Source organism: Trachurus trachurus, assembly GCF_905171665.1.
Source record: "Trachurus trachurus genome assembly, chromosome: 17".
Classification (NCBI taxonomy): domain Eukaryota; kingdom Metazoa; phylum Chordata; class Actinopteri; order Carangiformes; family Carangidae; genus Trachurus; species Trachurus trachurus.
The window spans coordinates 32,906,963-32,931,410 of NC_139900.1; the positions used below are offsets into that span (position 1 = coordinate 32,906,963).

Consider the following 24,448-nt stretch of genomic DNA (forward strand, 5'->3'; position numbering starts at 1 on the left):
CGACATCCTCCAAAAATAATGATCTGCACATCCCCCCCATTTAACTCAAGGTAGCTGATTTTTTCTTTCTTTCCCAAAATAAAAGTAGCCTACCACTACAACCAGATTATCAAAGCAGGTTTTACAGCACACTGCCTCATTACAATGTCCCCTAGACCGAGTTATCTTTTTTTTCTTCTTTGAGGCATAGCAGGGATTTATCAAAATGCAAATTACCCATAGAGGCATTAAAAACTCAACTACAAGATTTGCCTGATTATTTAGCTTTTTTATGGCATTTTCCTTCCTAAAGCTACTTCAAAGTCCCCTGAGATCCCTCCCGCTCTGCTGATATTTGTCCCAGGTTGTGCAGGCTGCTGACTATTTTATCTATTTGAAGATAGTGACATTAACTTGGGGATCCTGATCTGAAAGAGAAGGATCAGGGGGACAAAGTTAATGAGATTATGTCATTGTTTGTTTTAGCATTCAGTTACAGCAAGAGGATGTGAAGAGGGATACAGTCTTGGTAATCTGGTTAGAGGCCACAAAACCAATCTGTATAATAAAAGACTCCCTCTAAAGTACCAGTTAGGCCTATTGATGCAACAGAAAGAGCTTTGGGTGAGGAGAGAGATCCTTCGCTGAACTACACACCAAGCCTGGTGGATGAAAAGTCATTACACTGGGCTGATGGATGGAGCACAAATATTTTAGGATATTCTGCATATAGTCATATTTAGTCCATTTAGTGGATGTCTGTTTTGCTGTGTTGTAAGACCTCCACTTTAATATCAGCCTGATTTCTTGACAGTGGTGAAATGTAGGTTCAATCTTTTACCACAGCTCCCTCTGCTGGATCCAAGGTTAATTATCCAGTAACATCACATTCATGTAAATCTGAGTGGGAGGGTTATTCCAAGATGCTTGTAAAACCTGAATCTATTCACTGTTGTTTTTTTTGTTGTTGTTTGTGTCTTGATGTTTGTTGTGAATCCAAAAAGTATAGGCTATATTATACAAAGCTCATGGTCCAATATGATTAATTGGATCAACGTAAAACATCCTAGCTGTCATTGTTCATATAATACCAAATATTTGCACTACCCAAATGTTGAGAGCACAATGAATATAAGATGTAAATGATAGAGAAACATAAAAAACACAAAATCCACTTGTCTTTATTACATTAAAATATATTACTGCAAATTAACCCATAGCCCTATGGCTAAACATACACATAGAGAAGTAACTTGACTTTAGACTGACATCTCTCATAGATGTGTCTACTGTACATATTCTCAGATCAGCTTTTAACAGACAAAGTCATCTGTCACAAGCTATCAATAATCAGAGATGACATGGGAAGGCATGTTCATGTATTTTGTGATGTATGTTCATCTCTAATCTAAACCTTGTGCGACCATCATTGTGCAATAATATTTGTTGTCAATCAGCTGTAGTTTCCTCAACAGACACTAGATGTCCTCATGAGACCACTCAAGCATTGACCTCCTACAAAGACAGAGCTAATACCCCCTGTTCCTACAACGTAGTACATTTTCAGCTTTACACAATAACATTTTGTTACAGCCACTTATTCCACCTCTCTGTCACTTGACTGCATTTAAACCACATACAGAGATTTAACATCAGTAATACATTTCTGATCTCTTCCCAAAAACCACGCGTGGTCCCGACTTGCTCCCCCGTCGGTCTGTGTTGATGATCCAGATGGCAGGGGCTTTCATGAAGTCGCTGTCCATCATCATCTTGTTCTCCTCGGCCCGAGCCATCGCCTCCAATTCAGGTGATGTTTCTGGGCACCAGTCGGCCATGAACTTATCCTTTGCCTCACAGTAGTTCACCACCACTTCCTCAGGCTGCTCCCCAAATATCCCATCTGGAAAACACAGGATGCAAAAAAAAAAGAAAAGCACAATAAGAGATTGTATCAAACAGTGAGGACAGTGTCTTCAGGTTTGAAGAACCTGGAAGTACAGTAACAAACCTGCACAGTCATGGATGAGGTCTTTGATGAGGTGCCCAATGATGGCATAAAGAACAAACAGCAGAATGAAGCTGGCCATAAGCAGGTAGAGGACATAGGTGGGCAGGTGGACAGCGTCCCGAGAAGGGGGTTTATAAGATTCAAAGAGCACGGCCCCATCGTTCTCCCTGTGATGAACGCTTAAGCTGTTTTCCGTCACATCCATTGCAGTGTGCAGTCTTCAAAACTCTGCTGTCAGCCAGAAGATATCCACTTAAAAGCTTGGTGTCATCGCTGTATTGAGAAGCCAGCACAGAGGTTTCTTCATACTCATCACCCCATACAAATTGCGAAGAAAAGAAAAAAGAAAAGATCCAGAGGAAATACAATGTTCTCCAACTTTAAAATCAAGTATGTGTCCACAGAATTTCTACAGAAAAAACCTCATTGCCTCACTTACTCACAAACTGCAAAGAAGCAGTCAAGGATCCTCCAGTTCATTAAAAGTCTTTATACTCTTGTCGCTAAAGTGTACATAAAGCAAGACTCCAATTAAAAATGCAAGTGTATCTCACCCTGATGCTTCTTTCATTTTGTTTCCCTCCCTCTCTAACTGTCTGTCTGCTTGGTGAGCGAAACTAGATTAGCTGCTGCGGCTTGAGGTGCTCAAGGTCAGAGGAATGACTCTGCAAGTGCAGCTTCCAATGAAGGAGAGGGAGTATTTACCCGCTGCACATAGAGTATGTCTGCAGATCTATCTATCTATCTATCTATCTATCTATCTATCTATCTATCTATCTATCTATCTATCTATCTATCTATCTATCTATCTATCTATCTATCTATCTATCTATCTATCTATCTATCTATCTATCTATCTATCTATCTATCTATCTATCTATCTATCTATCTATATATCTATCTATCTATCTACCTACCTACCTACCTATCCATCCTCTCTGCATACATCATTACTGATCAGTATTTAATATGGCTAAGGTAGAGTAATCCCTGGCATTTACAAAGGTCACTGCCCCTGACACAACCAGGTATTAGAGTAGAGAGGTAAGATGGATTATTGAAAGCAGACAAGACACAACAGCTCTCTTGTATTATTCAGTTGTTTATTGGAGAGAAGCTTAGTCCCAACACCAGAACAGGAAAACGGATGTGTATTTTCTTCAGAGACACATTACAGCCACAGGTGTGAGTTAATGGGAAAATGATTGTTGTGACAGTGGAAAACACACTGAAATGGAAATTAAAGTGCAATTTAACAACACTTAAGGAAGAATTTGACATTTTAATTTTCAAGCGTGTTCAGTTTGAACACATTTTAGCTTGAAATATCCGCAATCAAAATAAAATGTCCTGTTATGAAATAAAATGTCTTAGAGCTCACATTACTGTCTTTGAAGTTTACATGGTGCATAATTTTCATTTTGTAGCATGTGAATTGAATGGCGACCAAATAGTGCAACATAATTAAATGATTAACAATGTGGACCATGTTTACGCAAACCTTTTAATAAGTAACAATAAAATCAGTACAAACTATCTATTTGTTTCATAGAAATTAGCTTTAGCTTATGCATTACTACAGCAAAGAGACAACAATGATTACTGCATTGACATGAGAGAAGTGACAAATAGGTATCTGAACTATAGTGAATCTGCTCAGAGGGAAGTGACATAAGGGGTCGCAGGGCAGTTGAAGGTGACGCTGTGAGTGGATATCCGTTTTTCTCCAGAGTATGACGAAGCAATGGCGCTTCTCAGTGGAGGAGGGATGGATGGACGGCGGCAGCCTCCATCTCCCTGGTAGAAACCAGGCAGCGGCCCATCCTTCTCCTTCTCCTTCTCCATCCTCAGCGTGTCTTTCCCACTCAGCTCAACGCAGATGCTCAGTCGCTGCTGTGCGTCTAGCTCTGCTATCACTTCCTCTGAATCATCCTCCACTGGTTTGGGACCAAGAATCCAGTCTGTAAAGGGAGAAGGCAGAGAAGAGTGAAATAAAGTGCAATGTTTTTCTCTGACTTGACGGTTTTAAAGGGGCATTCCACCAATTTTATGCTGAGAAAAACATATAATCATTTGGAATCAGTGGATTTTTTTTTCTCCATGGCTCTGGAAGACTTTTTTACTTTGTAAATATAAACATTGAGTTTAGAGTTTGAAATAAGTGGATATCTGCCAGGCAAGAGAAGTCCAATTAAACAACCATTGATTTCCATTATGGGAAACACAGGATCAAGTGTTTCTGACTAAAGGTCTGGATATCTCAGCCTTCCAGCTACGTGAAAGAGCAAAACACTAAATTGCTAGAGTACCCCTTTAAGATGTTACTTTAGCTGCAGTCACTCATTCAACTTTTAATTAGTTTTTGGGATTCACATTGGTGTGGCAAGGAAACTGTTGAAGAGGTTTAATTTGCACACAAACCTCAGAATAAATGTGAAGGAGAGTCATCAAGCAACACAGTCACCAAAGAGGATAAAAGAAGGGAAAGACAAAATGTCAATGCCACCTTGACCCGAGACTTTGGGGTAACAAAAAGGGGCTCAGAGACACTACAACCACAGACGCCGGAGTGGACTGATGGGGAGGGGAGGTCACCAGCCAGGGGTTACCTGCCAGGTCATGCATCAGATCTTTAATCAGGTGTCCCACTATGGCGTAAGTCGCCACTATTACCAACACCGCCCCAACCAGGACGTAGACTACATTGGGAGGCAGAGTTATAGCATCTCTAGCTGGGGGGATGTAGTCCACGAAATAGGCCTCCTCCTCCTCCCCCCTCCTTCTGGACAGCTGGAGGAGCTGCCGATGCTCAAACACCACTTGCGTGAGGTTCAATAGCGGAGCTCCTCCTGAGGCGTTCAGGGATACAACTGGTTGTTGCTTCATGGTTTTGGCTGAGTTTGACAAGTAGACACTCTCTACATAGGAAGTGTGTTCAGAGAATATGGTGAAACTTTGGGGCTGTTTCTTAGGGTGATGTCGGACTTATTGTGTTGTTGCAGATCCGATCTCCTTCACAGCTCTGTGAAAACTTGGGAAAATGGGCGAAATCAGGTGCATCAGAGAGGAGGAGGAAGAGGAACTGAGTGTTAGAAGATTTATAATGTTGTCTGAATCTGGGGAGAACGACAGGACTGACTGACAGATGGAAATGTCAATAATGTTTAAAAAATGAGAACATTGTCAGGAGTGTCACAGAACAGTGCTACTAAAATATAGTTCACCAGACAAGAAAAATCTCATAAGTGTGCCAATTCTCCTAATCTCTCGTCTAGACTTAAATCCCTGCATTCCTCCTTCTAGTCTTTTGGAGAGGGGGTCTTCGGTCAAATTTCCAGTGGAGTGAGGAGTGTGAGACGGAGGAGAGGTGAATATAGGACAGACAGAGTTAATAGGATTGAGTCTGTCACAAAGCAATATCAGCTTTCCATCTGCAGGGATTAGAGATATGAGCGAGGAGAGGTGGATAGTAATATGCCAAAGAGGCTTATGGTCCTCCATAACCACGTTGCATATAAATATGATACATATATTACAGTAAACCCAGTTTCTCTTGAGCTTAAACTGGCATCACTTTATGGATATTGAATGCTTTATGTTCATCTTAACAGCACAGCAGGTCCACTTCTTGTACTGTATAAATGTCCTGTCATATAATTCACTAATATGACACTATATTTGCACGGCTCATTTCATTGCTTTCGAAACAGAGCAGATGGTGATGTATTTTCCCATGGGTGGCAAAAGTGTCAATCATCAAATGTAACTTATGAAAGACTCACATGAAACTGATTCGACACTCTCCTTGTAATGTAAAATGACAGGAAAATGCAACAGGAAATGAGGTTTAGAGGGAATACTTCAATTCCTTACCTTGTAATCAAGACTTGAAACAGCTCCTTGGTTTTTTTTCTTTGACTTGTGAATGAAAGCACCTCCAAATTAGCATTTGTTGTACACATATAACTCTGGAAAACAGAAAAAAACAGAAACACATGGCAGAAGTTTAAGGTCATGCAAGCAAAAGTATTACTGTAGTGGCAGCTCTATCACAGCAAACAGCTAAAACAAAGAAAAGCCCACCATCATTGCATTTCTCTACAAGTAGGCAGGTAAACCGTGGTCACTTTCATCCTCTTTTCGGCGACACATCAGGATGTGGCAGGTTACCTCCTCTAGGGGCTAACCGTATTTTCTTTAGGAGGGTCTTGAACTTGATTAAACTGAGAAATGAGGAATTTCCACTCTATGATAGTGATGGCTACATTTGCAAAAAGAATGAACCAAGACACAGGATGCAGCCCACAGTAGAAGTCGTGTTCAGACATGTTGTTAAAAAAAGAGGTGATGGTCCTGAATGCAAAATCAAAAGACAATCAAAGCCAACAAGAAGAATGGATGTGATGGAAAAAGCAGGATGATATCTCCGAATGCGTCTCAGGATGCAGGTGTCAGGTGAGGAGGGCTGTCTGTGTCACAGTAGAGGTGTTCTTTTCTAATCCATGACAGGATTTGGTTGACACCAGCGTCACCAGTAACACCTTTTCACCCAGTCAGCAGACAAGATAAGGTTCATTTAGCATCAGCTGAGGAACCTGTTGACACTAAAGTTTGCTGTATTTCCAGCCGATTCACACTGTAAACACAGATACTGCTACGAAACAATCCACAGATAATAAATCATGTAGCCTACTTCAAGGATTTTTTGATGTAGGCAAATCAAATATGTGACACACATTTTACCTGATGTAGGCATATCAAATATGTGACACACACTTTACCTGTGTGGAGGATCCCTTTCTCATTCACTTGCAGGATTCATTCAGTTCAGTCCGTTTTTCTTAAGTTCACGGTGGGGCTCCAGGTCGTCTTCCGGTGAAACAAAAAGCAGGTCGACTCCACAGAAAGCACTACGAGCTGAACTAGTCCTATAAGCACAACAACACCCAGTCACTCAGCCAAGCAGGTCCATAGTGCCTGTCACTCCCTCAGGCTGGGGTGACCACCTTCTGAGGTTTGTCTTCTGGCTCCACCAGCCACCTGCCGAAGGCATCTCCCAGGATGAAGATCCAATAGACGACGGTTAGTGAGGTATTTACGGTCATGATGCCGATAATTAAAGGGTGCCACATGGTGTCAGGCTGGGTGGACCCTTAAAAATCTGTGTCACTTCAAATAATAATTTTTAAAAAAGCTATGTGGCGTGTGAAGGGTTGTCTGTACGGCTGATTGAATCAACCTGCTTCTGCTCTCCTCCTGCAATCCCCTCCCCACTCTCTCTACTCTCTCTTTCCACTGGTCACTAAGTTTCTGTGGCAACAGCAGCATAATCCTCTTCAGCCGCTTTGTAACAGAAGATAAAGTTGCATTAGATGTAGGCCTGCTTTACAAATGTTATCCATCCTTAAGATCTAGTTACGTAACACTACAATCTGCAGTGAAAAGAACGGGATGAGCCAATATTTTGTAAAGAAACTGAAAGAAATGTAATTGATGATTATTATTGATTGATTATTAGTTTAAACACCCTGACTGTAAATAAAATAAAATAAAAAACTACAAAAAAACCTAATCTTTGTGCTGAACTTTGTGTTCTCTCTCAGATATAATCCAGAATCTAATCAAGATTGGAGACATCAGATGGAGGAGTGATTAATCTTACACCAAACAGGACAGATGGCTCCCTAAACGAACCCCAGGGGCCACATGAGCCTAGACAACACTTCAACATTTGCAGTGTGACCGAGATATATTTTTTTCAGTTATTACAGACTCACCATGTGCCTAACTAAAAATGCACAAAACAAGTAGGCTAGAAGAAAAAAAAAAAAAAAAACTTGGGGCTATCATAGACAGCAAGGTCCCTCCAGCAGGAGGCAGTCTGATCAAGCTGAACATTGAAGGATGTATGTGTGTGTGTGTGTGTGTGTGTGTGCGTGTGTGTGTGTGTGTGTGTGTGTGTGTGTGTATGTGTGTGTGTGTGTGTGTGTGTGTGTGTGTGAACCCAACAGGCTCTCCAGTAACAAGCTGTCTGTCCAAAACACCACATCCAGCACTGAAAAAGTAGAGGAGTATTTTAACATGACGCATCAGAAATCCATGATCTGAACTGTGCGTGCTTTCCCTTTAACATGTCACCCACTGGATGTGACCTCAGAGCTGAACTTTGAGACCTGAGCAGACACAGTGGAGCAGCAGCCGCCTGGTGTTTCATCACAGATCAAAAGGCAACTGGTGTTGGTGACACTCCTTTTTAATTGTCTCCCTCCCCCGGGCCACGGCAGAGAAGAGAGGACGCTGCCGTCAAACATGCCCTGGTTTCGCGGCCTGTGAGCGCGTTTAGCTGCGGATGTTTCCACCTGGATCCTTCTCTGTTCATTAAATAGGTCACATTATCAGTTTGCAGCGATGAGGCCGCCGGTGGAAGTGTCCGTGTTCCTCCTCTCCCTCCTGGCTCCTGGAGTCTTGTTCACCATGAACAACATCCCCGCGCTGCAGGAGTAAGTGTGTCTGCGTGTGTGCAACTGTTTCATACTGTAGATTACTGTGTCATCATCAGCTCGGCCTGGTGCAGGCTACCCATGAAGGCGTCGTACAGTCAAGTCACAGGCCCGTGGAAAGGCCCACGGCCTCGAGGCGGTTTGATGAGGGCGTGTTTCTTTCCAGCCTGCACCGGAGACAAGAGTCACACTCAGGCCTTGGAAACAAAACGAGAGAAAATAGCTTCATTTTAAGATAATAGATTAAACTCGTAAAAGCCATGTAGGCTAATGGCTAAATAACTGAGGTGATCACCCTGAGGCTTTTAAATGAATTCACTGGTGTTTCCAGTCTGTGCCAAGACCAGAGCAACTGGTCCATAGTTGTACTCCTCTTAAAATTAATGATTCAATTATAATGATTTAATTCACTCCATGTGACTGACTGTTATTGTAAAACATTTGTGCATCAACCACTGTTAGTGTTTTGTTTTTGTTTTTTAAAGCAGAATAGAGGAAATGACACATTCCTGGTTAACTTGAGAGTTTTTCAAGGTTGTCTACAACTGGAAAGTCTTTATTTCTACTGCACAACTGTGTGAATTTTAGTAAAATTAGAGCTTCGACCTACTATTATTGTAATCGGTGAAACATCTGCTGATTAGTTTCAGTGGGTAATTGGATGAAAAATATTGAAAGTAGATGAAAAAAAACACCTGGTCATGTAAAATTCAAAGTTCACTCTTTCTTGAGAGCTGACTTAAACAGTTAATCAATTATCTTAATTTTCTGTTGCTTGATTAATTGATCACGCTCATAGTTGGATAGTTGTAGGGTTGTAGCCTTGAACAGATGAGGGGATGATTCAGCTGTCTCCATCATGTTCTCCCTCAGACCTCTGCCTATCCTGGGAATGGGAATGGTCGTCCTGGGGTCTGTTCTTCTTCTCCTTCTCCTCACTGTGCCATACAAGAAGAAAGTGGACCCTTTATTTTATGGTACAGTAAGATAAACACATGTCATTAGTGATGTGAAGGTGGCCTGTACAGGCAGCAGTTTTGTTGGTAATAATAAACTGTGTGTGTGTGTGTGTGTGTGTGTGTGTGTGTGTGTGTGTGTGTGTGTGTGTGTGTGTGTGTGTGTGTGTGTGTGTCTCTTCAGTGTTTGCAGAGTTTTCCTTCACCTGTATGGTTGGTCTGACTAATGCTTTAGAGCAGGATGGCTTCATCTCTGGCTTCATGGGCTTCTATCTAAAGATGGTAAGATAAACCTTTTCCTCCAACAACCTTCAAATAAGGGTTTTTATTTCACACATCCATGTCTGTACTGTACTGTACTGTATGTCGTTATGGGATGTTGTCGCTTCAGGGTGAACCTCATCTGAGCACTGCCTACGCTGTGATGATGTCTTACTGGGAAGGCGTCGTTCACTTCGTCCTGTTCCTCACCATTATCCACCGCATGTTCAAAGGGTGAGCTATCATCATCACCATCATCATCATCATCATCACCATCTGTCCAGTGTGTGTTCAGTGGGACCTGTGAATGAAACCTGCTGCTGTTTTTTGTTAATGCAGGAAGTCCTATCGAAGCCTGTGCCTGCTGTGGGCCGGCTCCTCCATCGCTCATCAACTTGTTCACATCCCAGGAGTCGTCATTGGTGAGAGCTGTGTGCATAAGCATCATGTTGTGTGTGTGTGTGTGTGTGTATATGTGTATCACTGAGGCAATTTCTTCTTCTGATGACATCTATCATCATTATTTAAAAATAATATTATTAATAAATATAAAACTGATTTATAAATACCAGTGTGCTTATAAACTGCTGTATGTAGAATATGCGTTTTTTTTTTTTTTTTTTCCTTTTTGTTGTTGCTCTGTAAAAAATGTTTTAAATTGAGTGAACGAAAAATGTTAATTTAAGAAGGGTAGGCAAAATAAGCTGATGCTTCAGCCTACACCTTTTCGGTCAAAGTAAATTGATTTGCTTGTTGTGTTTTTGTTCTGATTTATTTTGTTTTGTATTTATACCCTTATATTTGTCTACTGTATTTGTTTTTATGAGACCGAAATAAACATACTAAACTAAACTAAACTAAACATCTGGTTTGTGCAGGTAAATACGGGAGTAACATTCGACCAGCCTTTTGGAGGAACGTGCCGTTCTTCCTGGTGCCTTTCTGGACGGCTTCCCTGCTCTTTAGCAGACCCAGACAGATGCCAGTCGTCACAGCAGACAAGGTAAATTTCCGTTTTTTAGAAACTTACAATGGAGTTGTGGCTTCCAAACCTTTCCCTTTTGAAAAAAAAAACAGTTTCATCTGAACTACTGTCAGAGGACTGACAAGATAAAACAAAGTTAATCTTTACAACAAAGAATGAAATAAAATACAGAAACAGAATTTTGTAAAGCAGATTTGTTATCCCCAGGTTGGGAACCACTACCACAGATGCACTACCAATTGTCTTTTATGTTGACATCACGGCCTCTATTAACCTGTATTGGGGAACTATTTGTTTTGTAGAAAAAATTTGACTGTGATTAAAAAAAAAAAAAAAAACCTTTCTTGATCAACACATATTTGATAGTATGATAATAATAATAACTTTAAAAAGTTTTACTTCTTATCCTCTAATATGCATTAAAATGCAGCCTTACTAACATCACTTGCTCCAGTTTACACGTCCAGTACACTGACCAATATACCTTTGTGTCAGTATGAGCCCTATATATTTATGAATTTGATAGCTAATGTGGTAATGAAATCTACACTGCCGACATTAACTGATGATGTTTCTGTGTTGACTAGGTCACAGAGGAGCAGAAGAAGGGTCTGCTGTCCCGGCCACTCGACCTGCTTCTCTCACTTCTGTTAGTGGGAGCGATGGCTTTGTCTGTTTTCAGAGGCTTTGTGAGTAAAACCACATAAAAGCTATTATAGCCGTTTCTAGTGTGTCTACCTCACTCAGTGAGATTTGAAAGTAACCCATTTGAATACTGTTTGTGTCTTCCTGCCGTGCTCCAGGTGGTGCTGGACTGTCCTATGGACGCCTGTTTCACCTACACCTATCAGTACGAGCCATATCTCAAAGACCCAGTCGGCTTCCCCAGGGTTATGGTCAGTCTGGAGAAAGACACATGGAATAAAAGTAAATCTATTATGTATCCTTGTTCAAAAGGACGATTGATTTTTGTGCACGATTCTTCTAGATGCTGGTGCATTTGTTCTACGCTCTTCCCCTGCTGACTGTCCTCATCTGTGGTCTGAGAACACCTGGGTGCAGCTGGATGTTGGACTGGACCATCTTCTTTGCTGGAGCTATGGCTCAGGTAACTTTGTTTATTGTGTGTTTGTTGTTATTTATATTCTGTGCTAAAGCAAAATGCAACATAGCAAGTCTAATGTAAGTCTGATGTTCACTTCTGGCCATTCTGTCCAGACCCAGTGGTGTCACATCGGTGCATCTCTGCACTCCCGCACTCCCTTCACATACCGAGTCCCAGCAGACAAATGGTGGGCTGTTATCTCCCTCAATGTGCTGCTTGCTGCTGCGCCGGCTCTGCTGGCCCTTCGCTGCCACACCAGCCCTGCTTTCTTCATGAAACCTGTTCTCAAGGGACAGACCAACAACGAGAAGAAGGAAAACTAAACTGCACACCAGCTGCCAACTGTTGAGGATTACTTCATGGTTTAATGTTTTCTGTGGACTCTCTCTTGCCAACAAACTGCTTTAAACTCACAATTTTTCAACCTCATCACCCCTAAGGAAATGTTAAGATGTTGCTCTCCGAGCCCACTGTTTGAAAATCAGTCACCTTGCACAGCACTCCCTGCATGGACTATTGGACCCTGATAAGAACAAACGCTGTTGATGGAGTTAAAGTGCTGTGATCATCTCACACAGATCTCAGGTGACTCATGCAGACACACAGCCTGCTTCTTCACAAAGTAGGACTATTAACCTGAATATACAGGTTGATAACACGCCTCCGAAGAGTGACGCCATCCTATATTTTTCTTTTGCAGATGTCCCCACCACAGCTCCACAGCCTTACATCTTAAAGTTACGTTTTACTGATCTAACATGAGTGGGGCAGTGAAAACTATCAGCTTTCATACTTTTAAAAACTGTGAATGTAAAAACTGCTCATGAAAGACTGAAGAATTTAAGAGATTGAGATGAGGGAAATGTAAGCAGATGTTTCTCAAGAGGAAAAGTCGACCTGGTGACAAACACTGTGCAACATCTTCGGTGATGTTATGCTGGGACTGCAACTAATGATTACTTTTTGATTGATTGATTCATTTTTTAATGGATGAAATGTCAATAAATTATTGAAAGAAAAAATTGTCAGTCTCATTTTCTTACAGGCCAGGGTTTTTGTTTATTCACTGATATAAAAACAGAGAAGCGCAACAAATCCTGGAGAAATTTGAAATTATTTGGTGTTTTTGACATATAATCTACTTAAAGCAGAAGTAAGCGATCCGGTCGTTTTGGCTAATGCTGCGTTCCAGGCAGGCTTTTGAAACCGTAAATTACAGCTTCAAGTCACAACTTACGACTTTGTAGCGTTCCAGGCAACCCACTCGTGTTTCTCCGACCTGTTTTACCTGTGAAAGTCACTATAACGGCCACTCGTAACTTCTGACCCGTGAACTCGTACCAGATCGAACTGGTACGACTTCACAGGTCGGAAAAACACGAGTTACGAGTTTCCTTGAACGCACCATAACAGTCCTCGTCCCTACGTCACCACATTCACGGCGTTCCTTGGCTGCACACACAGCCCTGCATGCCGTTCTCTCTCCTCATTGGATAAAAACTGTAGGATACGATAAATGTTTTCTCCTCGGCTCAGAGCAGAGCAGAGTGACTGACAGACCCGTGTTTCAGACCAAACACTCTATAGAAGTGATTGCTGTCGGAAGATATAACTATTTAAGACTTATATTAACACAAATATATCACTTACTTCTGCTTTAAATACTTCTAAATAGTTCTGACCATCAACTCTGAAAATATTGGCCCTCTACTTCTCTCAGCCTCTCTTATTCCACTTGATTTAGTCCAGTAATCGTGCAGTATCTGTGCTTTCAAAAGCGTAACAGGCTGTAGGTTCATGATCATTAATCTGAAGCTGAAATCTGCTTTTATCCACCTGAGCGGTTCGCTGGTTTAACAGGACAGGATCTGTTCAGAAGTCAATATTGCCCCTGTCTGGTGATGTCATTGTGCCCTATGTACCGCTGTGACTGTCAAACTGATAAGCAGTGAACCCTGGATTTAGGTTAGCTGTCACACAGAGCTGCAGCACAAATAGCTACATGACACATCAGATAGCTGTGCACCCTCCAAACTGTTTTGGGCTTGGGTGCTTAAATAATTTTCTTCTTTCATTTCCTCTTCTCTCCAAGTGGAGTTCGGTACATTTCACTTTTTATAATTTTAGAGTTGGCTTTTAAACCTTTCTTCTTAGGCCAAAGAAAATGAAGACAGACATCAATTTAACTATTCATGGAAATGTTCTCAGAGCAATTTATTTCTTGGAAAGTAGAGAAAACTCAGCCCATTATGTAGGAAATACTCAAGCCTTACATGGATTAGTGAGGATGATGGTAGAACAAAGACAAAAAAAACAAAAACAAATTGAACTTTTGGGGAAAAATATAAGACACCTGTGGCAATGTATGATCATCTCTATGGTTGAACTGTTCTATCAGCTCAAAAGTATACTGTAATTTTACTGGAGAATATAAAGGAGCTTCTATTGATTCTGGCAAACACCATCTGTTATGCCTGACTCTCAATCTGGTGTGTTATCCTTCTCCCTCCTCAAATATTCTGCTCACCGACACAGCCAAGATGAGAAAATTACCTCATACCAAACAGGATGAAACTATTCCTCACAGAGTAGAGAGCAAAATAAAGTGAGCAGCAAAGCTCACGAAAGTAAAGGACAGACTGAAGAGTTTATCTGCTGGGGAACCGAACTGGTGAAATGATAAAAAAAAACAAAAAAACAATCTAAACACAACAGCTCTGTCCTGTCAAAAACAAATGGATCATAGGCTCTGTAAACACAATCCAGTGAAACAGCGCTCAGGGCTACAGCCTTGCTAGCGACTCTGAAAGTGAGCTAACACTTGGTAAAACAGTATTTAGGTATCAAGTGGAAGTGTACTGGTCACATTATTTGCTTAGCATGTGAATACACCAACACTTGATTATTAGCACTTTAGGCTAGCCAGCTAAGTATTTGGACATAAACCTCAGTCAGTGTTAGAAAGAAAGTCAGGGAGGTCGTCATTGTTATTTCAGTTCACACACTGAAAAAAACCACACACGGCAGATTTTGTTGCAGTGGGAGAGGAAAAGTCGCAAAAGTGGTCACCACAAATGTACAATAGTTGTACATGCCAAGCCATCAGGAATAAACAAAGACAGGTAATGGCCTACAGAAAAACTATGACGTGCTGATGGCACTGTGAAACATCAGTGCATAATCTAATTCAACTGGTTTTATTCTCCAGGGACCCTGATGGTCAGTGCAAAATTTCACAGTGATCCATCCAATAGTTGTTGAGATGTTTACAAGATAGAAGAGTTAGTTTTCTGGTTTAAATGAAGAATACTCAGGAATATGTGGTTCTTTTTTTCCACTTTATTAAGAATGAAATACAACAGCAGGACAAAAAGTCATAAGAACACCAAAAAAGTGGATGATCGATCAAATATCAAAGGGACCAAAGACAAAAAAATGTGACATTCTACCCATCATGTAAATATAGCCGTGCAAAGATTGAAAGTATTCAGCAATTCAGATACAATCAAGTGGTTATCTCACGAAAGTATTGTATATTCCCATCCAAACTAACTATGTCAATGGGACATATTCATTAGGTGAGAGTGCTTATGGGAACAGAGGGGTCTATTTGATTGGGCAAGGTCCAGCTATTGATCAGGGATCAGCCAATAACAAACACCACAATACTTACAATACAGAGATTAGAGGCAATCATGATTAATTTTGTTACTGATTGTTGGACTTATATACTGGTATAGAAAAACGATGTTACATCAGCTCTCTGAAGTATAAGTAAAAAAAGAAAGCATAGTCACTAGCAAATGATTCATAATAAATAGTAACAATACACAAAAACATAGCAAATATCAGAAAGAAAGCATGTCAGTAGATTAAGACAAACCAGCTATTCAGGTACTCTATGGAAATAAAGTAACAGCTACAGTACACATACAAAAAGCTCAGGGTTATCAAGGACTGAATGCTATCCTGCATCATTACATCTGTGCTTTGTAAACACAAAACTAGGATGAGAGTCGTTTCTCATGTAGAACAAGCAAACTTTTACAAAAAAAAGTGACTCAGCACTTCTCTAAGTCTCTCTCTTACATGCACACGCTCACACATGCTCACACACTGCTGTCAGTCTAGAGGGTTTTAGTCCGTAGACAGGTGAAGGATTTACTGTCAGGGGATGGAGGTTGTTAATAAGGGTTAGTGTTAGAGTTAGTGTTCGCATGGACCTCAGGTTAAAGGAAGTGGGGTGAAAACAAAAAGAGGCATCAAAAAACACCCAAACTCAGTGACAGGATCATGGAGATAAACTTTATGTTAGAGTAAGAAAACCATATTTGTCAGTTTAACAGAGAGCATGATCAGAAGCAGGAAAGGAAATGAGAGTGATGTGAACTACTGTCTTTCTTTATGGGCCATGGTTAGCACCTAGGCATTGCAGATGTTGTGTTATTTGGTTCAGTAGTAGCTGTGTGCGTCCTCTCTGGCCTTGTGTCCCTCTCCTCCGTGTCTCCGGTGGCCGCGGCGCTCGTGGCGCTGATTGTGATGGTGGCGTCTGTACCGGTGTGATCGCCGGGCTAAAGAGGGAGGGAGGGCAAATGTGTTTATTTTGTTTTATGTTGTACACGTCTTGTAGCACTGTAGATAAACAACACAACAATGATTTTTCAAGACTGCTGTGCCTCATACTTGTTGCAGTGGATATTTTTATATCTTGGTCTTTGTTTGCTATTATCTTTACTTTATATAATAATATACTTTATATTTTTCTTATCTTAAGGGAGCTTATTTTGGCATTATAGCCTGATGGTTCAATACTGAAACCAACTGAATAAATAAAAACTTGGCCCAGAGGTGGGGCCAAGTACAGGGTTCATGATCTAGCAATTCTCTTTCCACATAGACCCATTACAAAAAGCATTTTTGTTCTATTACTTTGAATTCAAATTATGAGCCAATATACTGTATTTAGTGACAAACTGTGACGCTGTTTTCTTCTACCTCTACTACTTCAACCATATCTTATTATTTCCTAACGGTAATTTCTTGTTGCTAATCAGCTGACATACAATCACTACTGGAATCAGATCCAGTGACCAGGGAGGCCAATGAGGTAAACTGGATTTTTTGTTTTCATGAAACCACTTCCACCGACATTCGCTCCCCCATTACGCCCCCACCAACACCAACACCAACACCAGGCTGGTCTGTTAATATAAGGCAGGTTCAATCTATGAATTCATGCTGTTGATGCCAAATTGTGACTCTCGGAGTCAGTGAAAGAATACTTTTCCCCATTATAATATAAAGATGAGGAATCAGGCTATATTTGCCCAGTCAAGCCTATAAAAAACAGTTATTTAATTATTTACAATGACAGCCTTATACTTCTAGATAAATAATTAAAATAGAGTGTAGAAAGAAGTGTGAATCTTTTTCTGTTCCTGAATACTCACACTTTGTGCAGATGATCCTGGGTCTCTCCCAGCTGCCGTCAGCCCGGCAGCGAGCGGTGGGGATGTGGCGCTGGTAGAAGCCCTCAGAGCACTGGTAGCGCACCACGGAATGGATGTCATAGTGTGACCTCCGGCGACCTATCAAATGGGCGTTTTCCACTGTGGGCGGGGTCCCACACAACACTGTCGAAAATAATTCAAATTCAAATTATGTAAATTACACAAATAAAGGTTGGTATACATCAAGTATGAATTTTGCATTAGTCACATATGGTGTCAATGGTCCATGACTTCATGTGTAGTAGTAGTCTCTCTTTGCATGTACTCTACATTTGTAGGTATACAAAACTAATCTATTTTAAAGGCGCAGTACTCGTGATGAGCTTTGCCTGTAGATGGCAGCATCGCTGTTGTCTCTGATAGTTGAGCTGAGCTGTGGATAATGGATTTCTGCAATAGACAGGGTCTTCAGCCAAACCACAGAGCAGTGAGACCACAGCCTCACAAACAAATGCTTAAACTACTTAAACGTATTCTCCCTGTCCTCCTTCATCTGTCCCCACTAACTCCTCCTGACCATCCTACTCCTCGCCGTTCGCTCTCTTTGCATTCTTCATGATCTCACTGCAGCTACTGTACATTCAGACAGAGTTTAGGCTCACAGAGGGAAGGAGCAGGTGGCTATTGGGGAAACCTGGTAAAACATCCAGGAGGAACTTCAGACCACATTTGTAAACAAGGCAATAATTGGTAATAACTGCAACTACAGTTTTGCTTGCGTGGCCAAAATGTAAGTCAACCGAGGGGATATTGCTTTCAAAAATCAATACATGGTTTGAAACTGTGTCACAGTCTTCATTTGAGTTTGTGGTTCATTTTTTTTGGAGCATCTGCTGCTGTGACCTTTAATGGAGAAGTGACTGAGCAACTTCTTCCTACATAGTGAGCACATGAAGTGATGATGAGCATTGATGACTAAGAAGCAGCCAGCTGGTCAACACACAGGCAACCAAATTGTACGAAGACAGCAAAAATCTCTCCAAATGAAATGACTATAACACCCTGAGTCATACTGGACCACAGTTTATCAAACTGTTTGTTTGCATGTTTTTTTCCACTGTGCTAAAGGTGTGTAGTTAGTTAGTTAGTTAGTGGTTACTATCAGCTGTTTGGTTGCATTCAGTCCAGTCGTGTTGCAGTACCTGTGCCTTTCTTGCAGATGTAGGGCAGGTTGTAGTTGCAGGGCACGTCGTTCCACTTGCCATCCTCATGGGCAATGGTCACCACGCAGTCCTCGCCGCCTGCGAAGAAGTTATCCGGCTGACTCTCCCTCCAGTTCTCATATACCTGCTTGACAGCAAACAGCATGGTTCAGTTTTTCATTTGTCAGCACTGTAACAATGGAAATCTCTATCTTGTCTCCACTTTCTTGTTAAACGCAAAGATAAACGACTCAACATTACAAATGAGATTTAAATGGGGGCATAAAACATATTTTCTCCATCAGTTTCCTGTTAACAGTAACAAGATCCGTTGTGCCTGCAAAATCTACTGCCAAAGTTAGAACAGTTTTGGCTTTTTTTCATGAGAGATTTCTGTATTGGTGTTTTTATCTGAGCTGTTCTAACTGCCATCTGTCATATCAGATCAAACCTCGCCCACACAGTTCTGATGATGCACGTTGTTTGAATTTTTTAGCTTATTTCATCATCAGTGTTATCAGGCAGGACTAAATGCTGATCACTAACCAGATCATTTCCATCAGTCCACTGAAAATCCTCCTCCACTGTGCGGTCATTCAGTCCGATCCAGGCGTTGTCATGACCCAGACCTGGACAAAAAAACACCAGTACAATGTGATTCTTTAACCTAATTACACTCTATATACTTACATAATAACCGGTATAAGTATTCTCTGTTCTTTGTCCATTCTGTCTTTTTCTTGATCATTTTAATTAGATCCTATCCCTGCATCATACTGTAAATGAACAAATCAGCACTTTAACTTACAAAGTCTTTTTTTATCCCACTATATTTTGGTTCTGAATGTACAGGTCTCTCGTTGAATTTAGTTTTTTTCTTTTCATATCACACCAACAAAAACACACACACATACCATTGATAAAGTCCTGCTCCGTAGCAGAGATGACGCTGCTGAGGTGGGAACTGTGCTCTCTGCAGTCTTTCTCTGCATCCTCCCAGGTGTGTCTGTGGGTGAAGTACCTGTGGGACAACGTGGAGAAAGTGGATATGAAAATACATATTTCATACATTATGCAGGAAGACAAGCCTAATTGGTGCAGAGCGCTGCGGTAAGTGTGTCAGGGAAAACTCAAGGGTATAAAGAAGTAATGCAGATAGAAGACGAGACACCTGTGGTTGCAAGTAAATACACGGCGGCTCCGTTTATTTTCCCAGTGCTGAAAGTTTTTCGTTGTTCCTACCTGTAGCAGTGGCCGTGGAACTTCCTCCAACCGTGCTCGCAGCCTTCTATGTCTGTAAAGATGAAGAGAAAGGAGGAGCGGAAACGACAGGAGCTAAAATTATTCTTTGAAAGAAATAGAAAACGGAATGTGGTTGGGGCGTTGAATAGCTCAGTGGGTTGAGCAGGCGCCCCATATACAGAGGCTACAGTCCTCACTGCAGCGGCCCCGGCGGCCCTTTGCTGCATGTCATTCCCTCTCTCTCTCTCTCTCCCCATTTCCCGACTATCTCAACTGTCCTGTCAATTAAAGGCAAAAACAACTTTTGAAAAGGAAGCGTTTAAAAGCAGGAACATGGAGAAAGACGAAATAGTCTGTCTAAGATGGGAGGAGAGAGGAAGCGGAGGAACCATCCGTTGCTCTTACAGAGTGTTCTATCTCATTTGGCAAATAAAGACTAAAATATATGGCTGTGGCATCTTGTGAGGCTAAATACATGAGGTGTAATTATACAGGCTCGTTTTCAATTCACTGCACATGTGGCCCTCTCTCTGCACTATTAGTATTCATTAATAACGCCATGGCCTGTGGATTCATTTATAACTGCAAAGGTTAGATATTCATTAATCCTCATTACTTGTGCACAGTACACACACACACACACACACACACATATATATATATAAATATATAAGGAGGGCAGCTCTGGAACTGGAGGTGGCTAAAACCATGAGGTGATGAATCAGCGGGTGTGTGGTATGGGAGGTGATCAGTGCCACCTACCAACATACACATATGTGCAAATCCTCTCTGTGTTAAGTGTTCGCCCTCCATGTGCTCGTGAAACTAGACTGCCTCCTTTTCATTGTATCATAGACTGCCAAGCCAGCACTTGTGGGTTGAATGCTGCCGTATGCCTCTTTGATTACCTTGCATGGATCCTGATTTGCCTTTGTTGATATTTGAGTGCCTGCATCAAACTGTTTTTACACTCATCCAGTTCATTGGTAGCTTAGTTTGGTTTATATTTAGCAACAGACTTCACATCCGCCTGCTTATCTTCTGTGGCTTGTTTCTCCGCCTCACCATCCTTGGTTCTCACTGTCATTTACTTACTTATTTTTTGGAAACAGCTTGGCTGCCTCGGTCCAAAGGTACCAAAATCTGCCAACCATCATGTCTAAAGCTCATCTTAACACATTGTGTCTTGGCGTAACTCAGCAAACATACAAATAGGCATATTCCAGTATTTTCCATCACTATCCATTTTAAATAATCTTAAAATCTCTTTGTTTTCATTGGCTTTTTAAAAATTATATATATATGTGAGTTATTTAATTCAAATATATATATTATATATTATATATATCTATTGTATTTCCTTCTTTCTAAAAATGTCTGTTGACAGGTGGTGGCAGCAACTTGCCAAAAAGTGCAGTCACAAAAAGACAGAAACAATCAAACAAGCATAGATGTAAAAAAAAAAAAGGTCCAAATAATGTCTTAAAAAATACAATCAACAAGTTTGTATCACCTCAGGGATACACACAATTCATTTTGGGAAGGAACACTAATAGTAAACAGGACTTTAATTTGTTTACAAGAAAACCCCACAGGGCATGTTTAATCTACAAACAGCACATAACACAGTTACAGCAATAATCCTGAACCATAAAAACACAATTACAATCACAGCAAACACAATAAAACTGTGTTTTGATGAGTCCTACCTACAAAATAATGGTCAAAAATGTGCAAACAGTAACTGGTGCTTTTGTGCAGCCGGGGGTTTCAGTCAGTATCCATCCATCCTTTGACACATAGATACACTGTCTGATAGCTGCAAAGAGCCTTAGCCTTGTGATACTGTATTATGACATATAGTAGTAGCAGGTTCCTCACACTGATCAGGATTATATCCACCTGCACCTTTTACCGCTGGTGTCAGACACCTTGGAATCTAAGTTAAACACACTGAATTTGTTGGCGCTATACACAGTCCAGTAATGTAATGCCTGATAATCCTCCTCACGTAGCTCGGAGTCATGTGTTCTTTATCTGTGTGTGTCTGTGTGTGTGTGTGTGCAGAGTATTCATTCTCCCACCTTTCTCACACGTGTCTCCTCCGTAGCTGGGCAGGCAAAGGCAGAGGAACGAATCAATCTTGTCGATGCAAGTGCCTCCATTTTCACAAGGCTCAGACTGACAGTCGTCAACATCTGTTGGGAGGGAGGAGGCAATGAGAACAGGCAGGTTACAGGCTGAAGAGACGTCATTCATGAATGGAAAAAAAATGTGTGGGTGTTCAAGTAGCAACACAAGAAGAGTTGGTCATTACTCCTGGTTTAAACAGCGAAACGTGTCCATGTTGGAGCGTACAGTGTCATAATTCAGACAGGGTGTGAGCAGGAATACAGACAGTCTAATCCCCTTTGTATTCACCATTTGTCCTCATCTTTCACAGAGGAAGACACTGTGAAAGCCTTTCAAGTGTAACTCCATCCGCTTTTATGCATTTACAGATCTTAACTTTGACTTGACATATGTCCACTCCCTTATTTTGTGTCTTGTTTGCTGTCTCCTTTTATAAAAGACTGCATGAGGGTGAAAAAGCTCTCTGCATTGCTTTTCCTTTACAGCTGTTAAAGTGCAGATATAAATTATGTTCGATGAGTGAGTAGATAGGCTGAACTTGTTCGGGGCTCAGGCCCCCGTTCTGGCAGACTTCCACGCTGCTGAAGAGGCCTCGAGCAACAGCAGATACGCTAACAGCTCCAGGGCTGCGGCTCTGCAGTCGACTGTGCTCTCTAACCTCTCTGTGGCAGGCAAGAGGAACATTTCTCTACAGGGATCAATAAAGCATCACTTTATCATTGTAAATGGAGGGCATGTAATCTTCTTTCAACACTGTGGGGTTTTTTGGACCCAGAATAACAGATATACCCCAGGACTGCAGAAATCTATTAAAACTCACAGCGAGAGGGCAGAGAGAGAGAGACAGAGAGACAGAGAGAGAAAGAGCTGCTTAAAAGCTGAAACTTACTTCAGAGTATTTCCTCAGATCTCAATGGTTACTTTCAAGCAGGAAGCTGAACATTGAACAAAAAGGTCAGTGGCTGTGAGAAGTTATTGTAAATGTGTCAGACGGATCAAACCAGAATGACCTTTAGCCTCACTCAACACTTTGGTTGCCAGACATACTGGTTGACTGATTCATTTTTAGTGCAGAATAAGTTATGGGTTGTCAATACAGAGCTGAATACGACTGAGTTCATATTCAGTTCTAGTGTGATACTAAATGCGATTCCTTTTGAATCTTTTTTAACACAATTTTCTCGGCTGTAACTTTTGTGTTTTCTGTGGCATCAAACAGTTTTAGGTTTGATCTAACTTTAATCTGACAACAGAGGTTGTTTATCTGTTTATGAAGACGGCAGTTCTTTCATGACAGAGGGAGGAAAATGAGGCTGTTATTTCTGAAGAAAGACGTAGAGAGTGAAAGCAGAGATTTGCACTAATGTGTTTTCTTGTTAGGACCTCAAAGTTGTGATCAATCAAACCCGTGTTGATTGTCTGTTAGATCAAATAGCAGTTTAAAGCCATAAGTAGCCTTAGAGTTTTCAAAAAGCTACTTTTCTCATAAAAAAATAAAAAATTAAAAAATTAGCCTTCTTTGACAACTTGGTTCATTGGTGCAAATCACTTAAACCCACCATGTGAGAGGAATAACACTGTGGGGAAAAAGCACAATCCACTTCAAAGTTATTAAACTATGGAAAAATAGTACAAAAAGTCTTATAATATGAATCAAGGATTTGTCATTTTAATCATAGTTGTGCAAGCTCAGTCTGTCATTTATTAAAGATTATATTAAACAGTGTGGGTGAAACTCAGATAATCTCCATATAGTTTAGGCAAATGAAACTTCATCTGAAAATCACACATTAGTGAGTTCTGTCAAAAAATAGCAGAGGCTGGATTTCCTACAAAGTGAGTGTGTAAAGTTTTTTTTATATTTATGTCATTTATTTTTTATCAGCACTGGAGAAAACACATCCCAGGATCACGCAGTGACTCATCCCTCATATTCTTTATGAAAATAAATGTTGAATGATTGGAATAATACAAAAACCTAAAGTATGAAATAAAAATGCAATGACCTAATCAATGACCTTGAATGACCTTGATATGTGCTAGTTCACACTTAAACCGCAACTCTTTCTTTCCATTAAAATCAGTCCAGCTCTTTGTTGTTCCCCTCGTCCCTCTCATCCATTATGCAGAGGGGAAGCTGCTCCTCCGAGAGATAATACTGCAAATTCTGCAAATCCATAACAAAGCCTCCCAGCATACCCACGCATCAGCTGCTGGCTGTCAGTTTGATGGTCCCTCTGTCTGTCCCTCCGTCTTTTCTATGATGCCGAACGACCGACAAAACTGAGTAAATATTAAGGTGTTCACAGCCAGAATGTGGATCATTTATTCATGAAGTGATCATTTCCTTGAGGAACGACTGCCTAATGAGCTGAGCATGTGTTAAGGAACAAATTGGGACCCTTAAGGCAGATCTATACTGTGCCTCAGTGTCAGAGTGTCACAGAACCTCTGCAGCAGCACTTCTACCTGCTGCAGGACAAAGGGAATTTGCTACGCTGAAGCCCACAAGCTCCTCTATAATATATCTATATAAGGACCCAGTTCAGTTTAGGAAGTGGATGTACAGAGTGTTCTTTCTCAATATCAGTACATATTTACAGTACCATGATGTGCAAACTCAC

General features: G+C 41.0%; 3 protein-coding genes across 3 annotated transcripts in view; 1 reads left to right on the forward strand and 2 right to left on the reverse strand.

Moving 5' to 3' along the window:
* Nucleotides 1-3,480: 3,480 nt before the first annotated feature.
* LOC311000635 (small integral membrane protein 44) lies at nucleotides 3,481-4,876 on the reverse strand (the record flags this gene model as incomplete). Its single annotated transcript, XM_083991375.1, has 2 exons — nucleotides 3,481-3,951; nucleotides 4,600-4,876. 2 exons carry the CDS (start codon nucleotides 4,874-4,876, stop codon nucleotides 3,647-3,649), a joined length of 582 nt encoding a protein of 193 aa, XP_083847501.1. The 3' UTR covers nucleotides 3,481-3,646.
* A 3,305-nt stretch (nucleotides 4,877-8,181) lies between these two features.
* On the forward strand, nucleotides 8,182-12,811 carry LOC311000411 (transmembrane 6 superfamily member 2-like). The gene is made up of 10 exons (XM_083991120.1): nucleotides 8,182-8,490; nucleotides 9,364-9,467; nucleotides 9,631-9,728; nucleotides 9,838-9,941; nucleotides 10,047-10,129; nucleotides 10,586-10,710; nucleotides 11,280-11,381; nucleotides 11,496-11,588; nucleotides 11,681-11,800; nucleotides 11,911-12,811. The coding sequence occupies exons 1-10, from the start codon at nucleotides 8,399-8,401 to the stop codon at nucleotides 12,118-12,120; spliced, it is 1,131 nt and encodes a 376-aa protein (XP_083847246.1). The 5' UTR covers nucleotides 8,182-8,398; the 3' UTR covers nucleotides 12,121-12,811.
* A 3,425-nt stretch (nucleotides 12,812-16,236) lies between these two features.
* Nucleotides 16,237-24,448, reverse strand: part of LOC311000412 (neurocan core protein-like) — a gene marked incomplete at its 5' end in the record, with an annotated part of 31,654 nt that continues 23,442 nt past the window's right edge. The window contains 7 exons of the mRNA XM_083991121.1: nucleotides 16,237-16,368; nucleotides 17,248-17,430; nucleotides 18,450-18,594; nucleotides 18,996-19,078; nucleotides 19,364-19,470; nucleotides 19,692-19,743; nucleotides 21,776-21,889. Of these exons, the coding sequence (XP_083847247.1) occupies nucleotides 16,250-16,368; nucleotides 17,248-17,430; nucleotides 18,450-18,594; nucleotides 18,996-19,078; nucleotides 19,364-19,470; nucleotides 19,692-19,743; nucleotides 21,776-21,889 (803 nt within the window). The 3' untranslated portion in view covers nucleotides 16,237-16,249. The remainder of the gene's footprint in view (nucleotides 16,369-17,247; nucleotides 17,431-18,449; nucleotides 18,595-18,995; nucleotides 19,079-19,363; nucleotides 19,471-19,691; nucleotides 19,744-21,775; nucleotides 21,890-24,448) is intronic.

Excerpts from the sequence above, each read along its gene's own strand:
- LOC311000411 (XM_083991120.1), top strand. The coding sequence starts at position 8,399 with ATGAGGCCGCCGGTGGAAGTGTCCGTGTTCCTCCTCTCCCTCCTGGCT. Across the intron at positions 9,942-10,046 it reads ATCCACCGCATGTTCAAAGG|GAAGTCCTATCGAAGCCTGT; the intron begins GTGAGCTATCAT and ends TTGTTAATGCAG. Across the intron at positions 11,801-11,910 it reads TTGCTGGAGCTATGGCTCAG|ACCCAGTGGTGTCACATCGG; the intron begins GTAACTTTGTTT and ends CATTCTGTCCAG.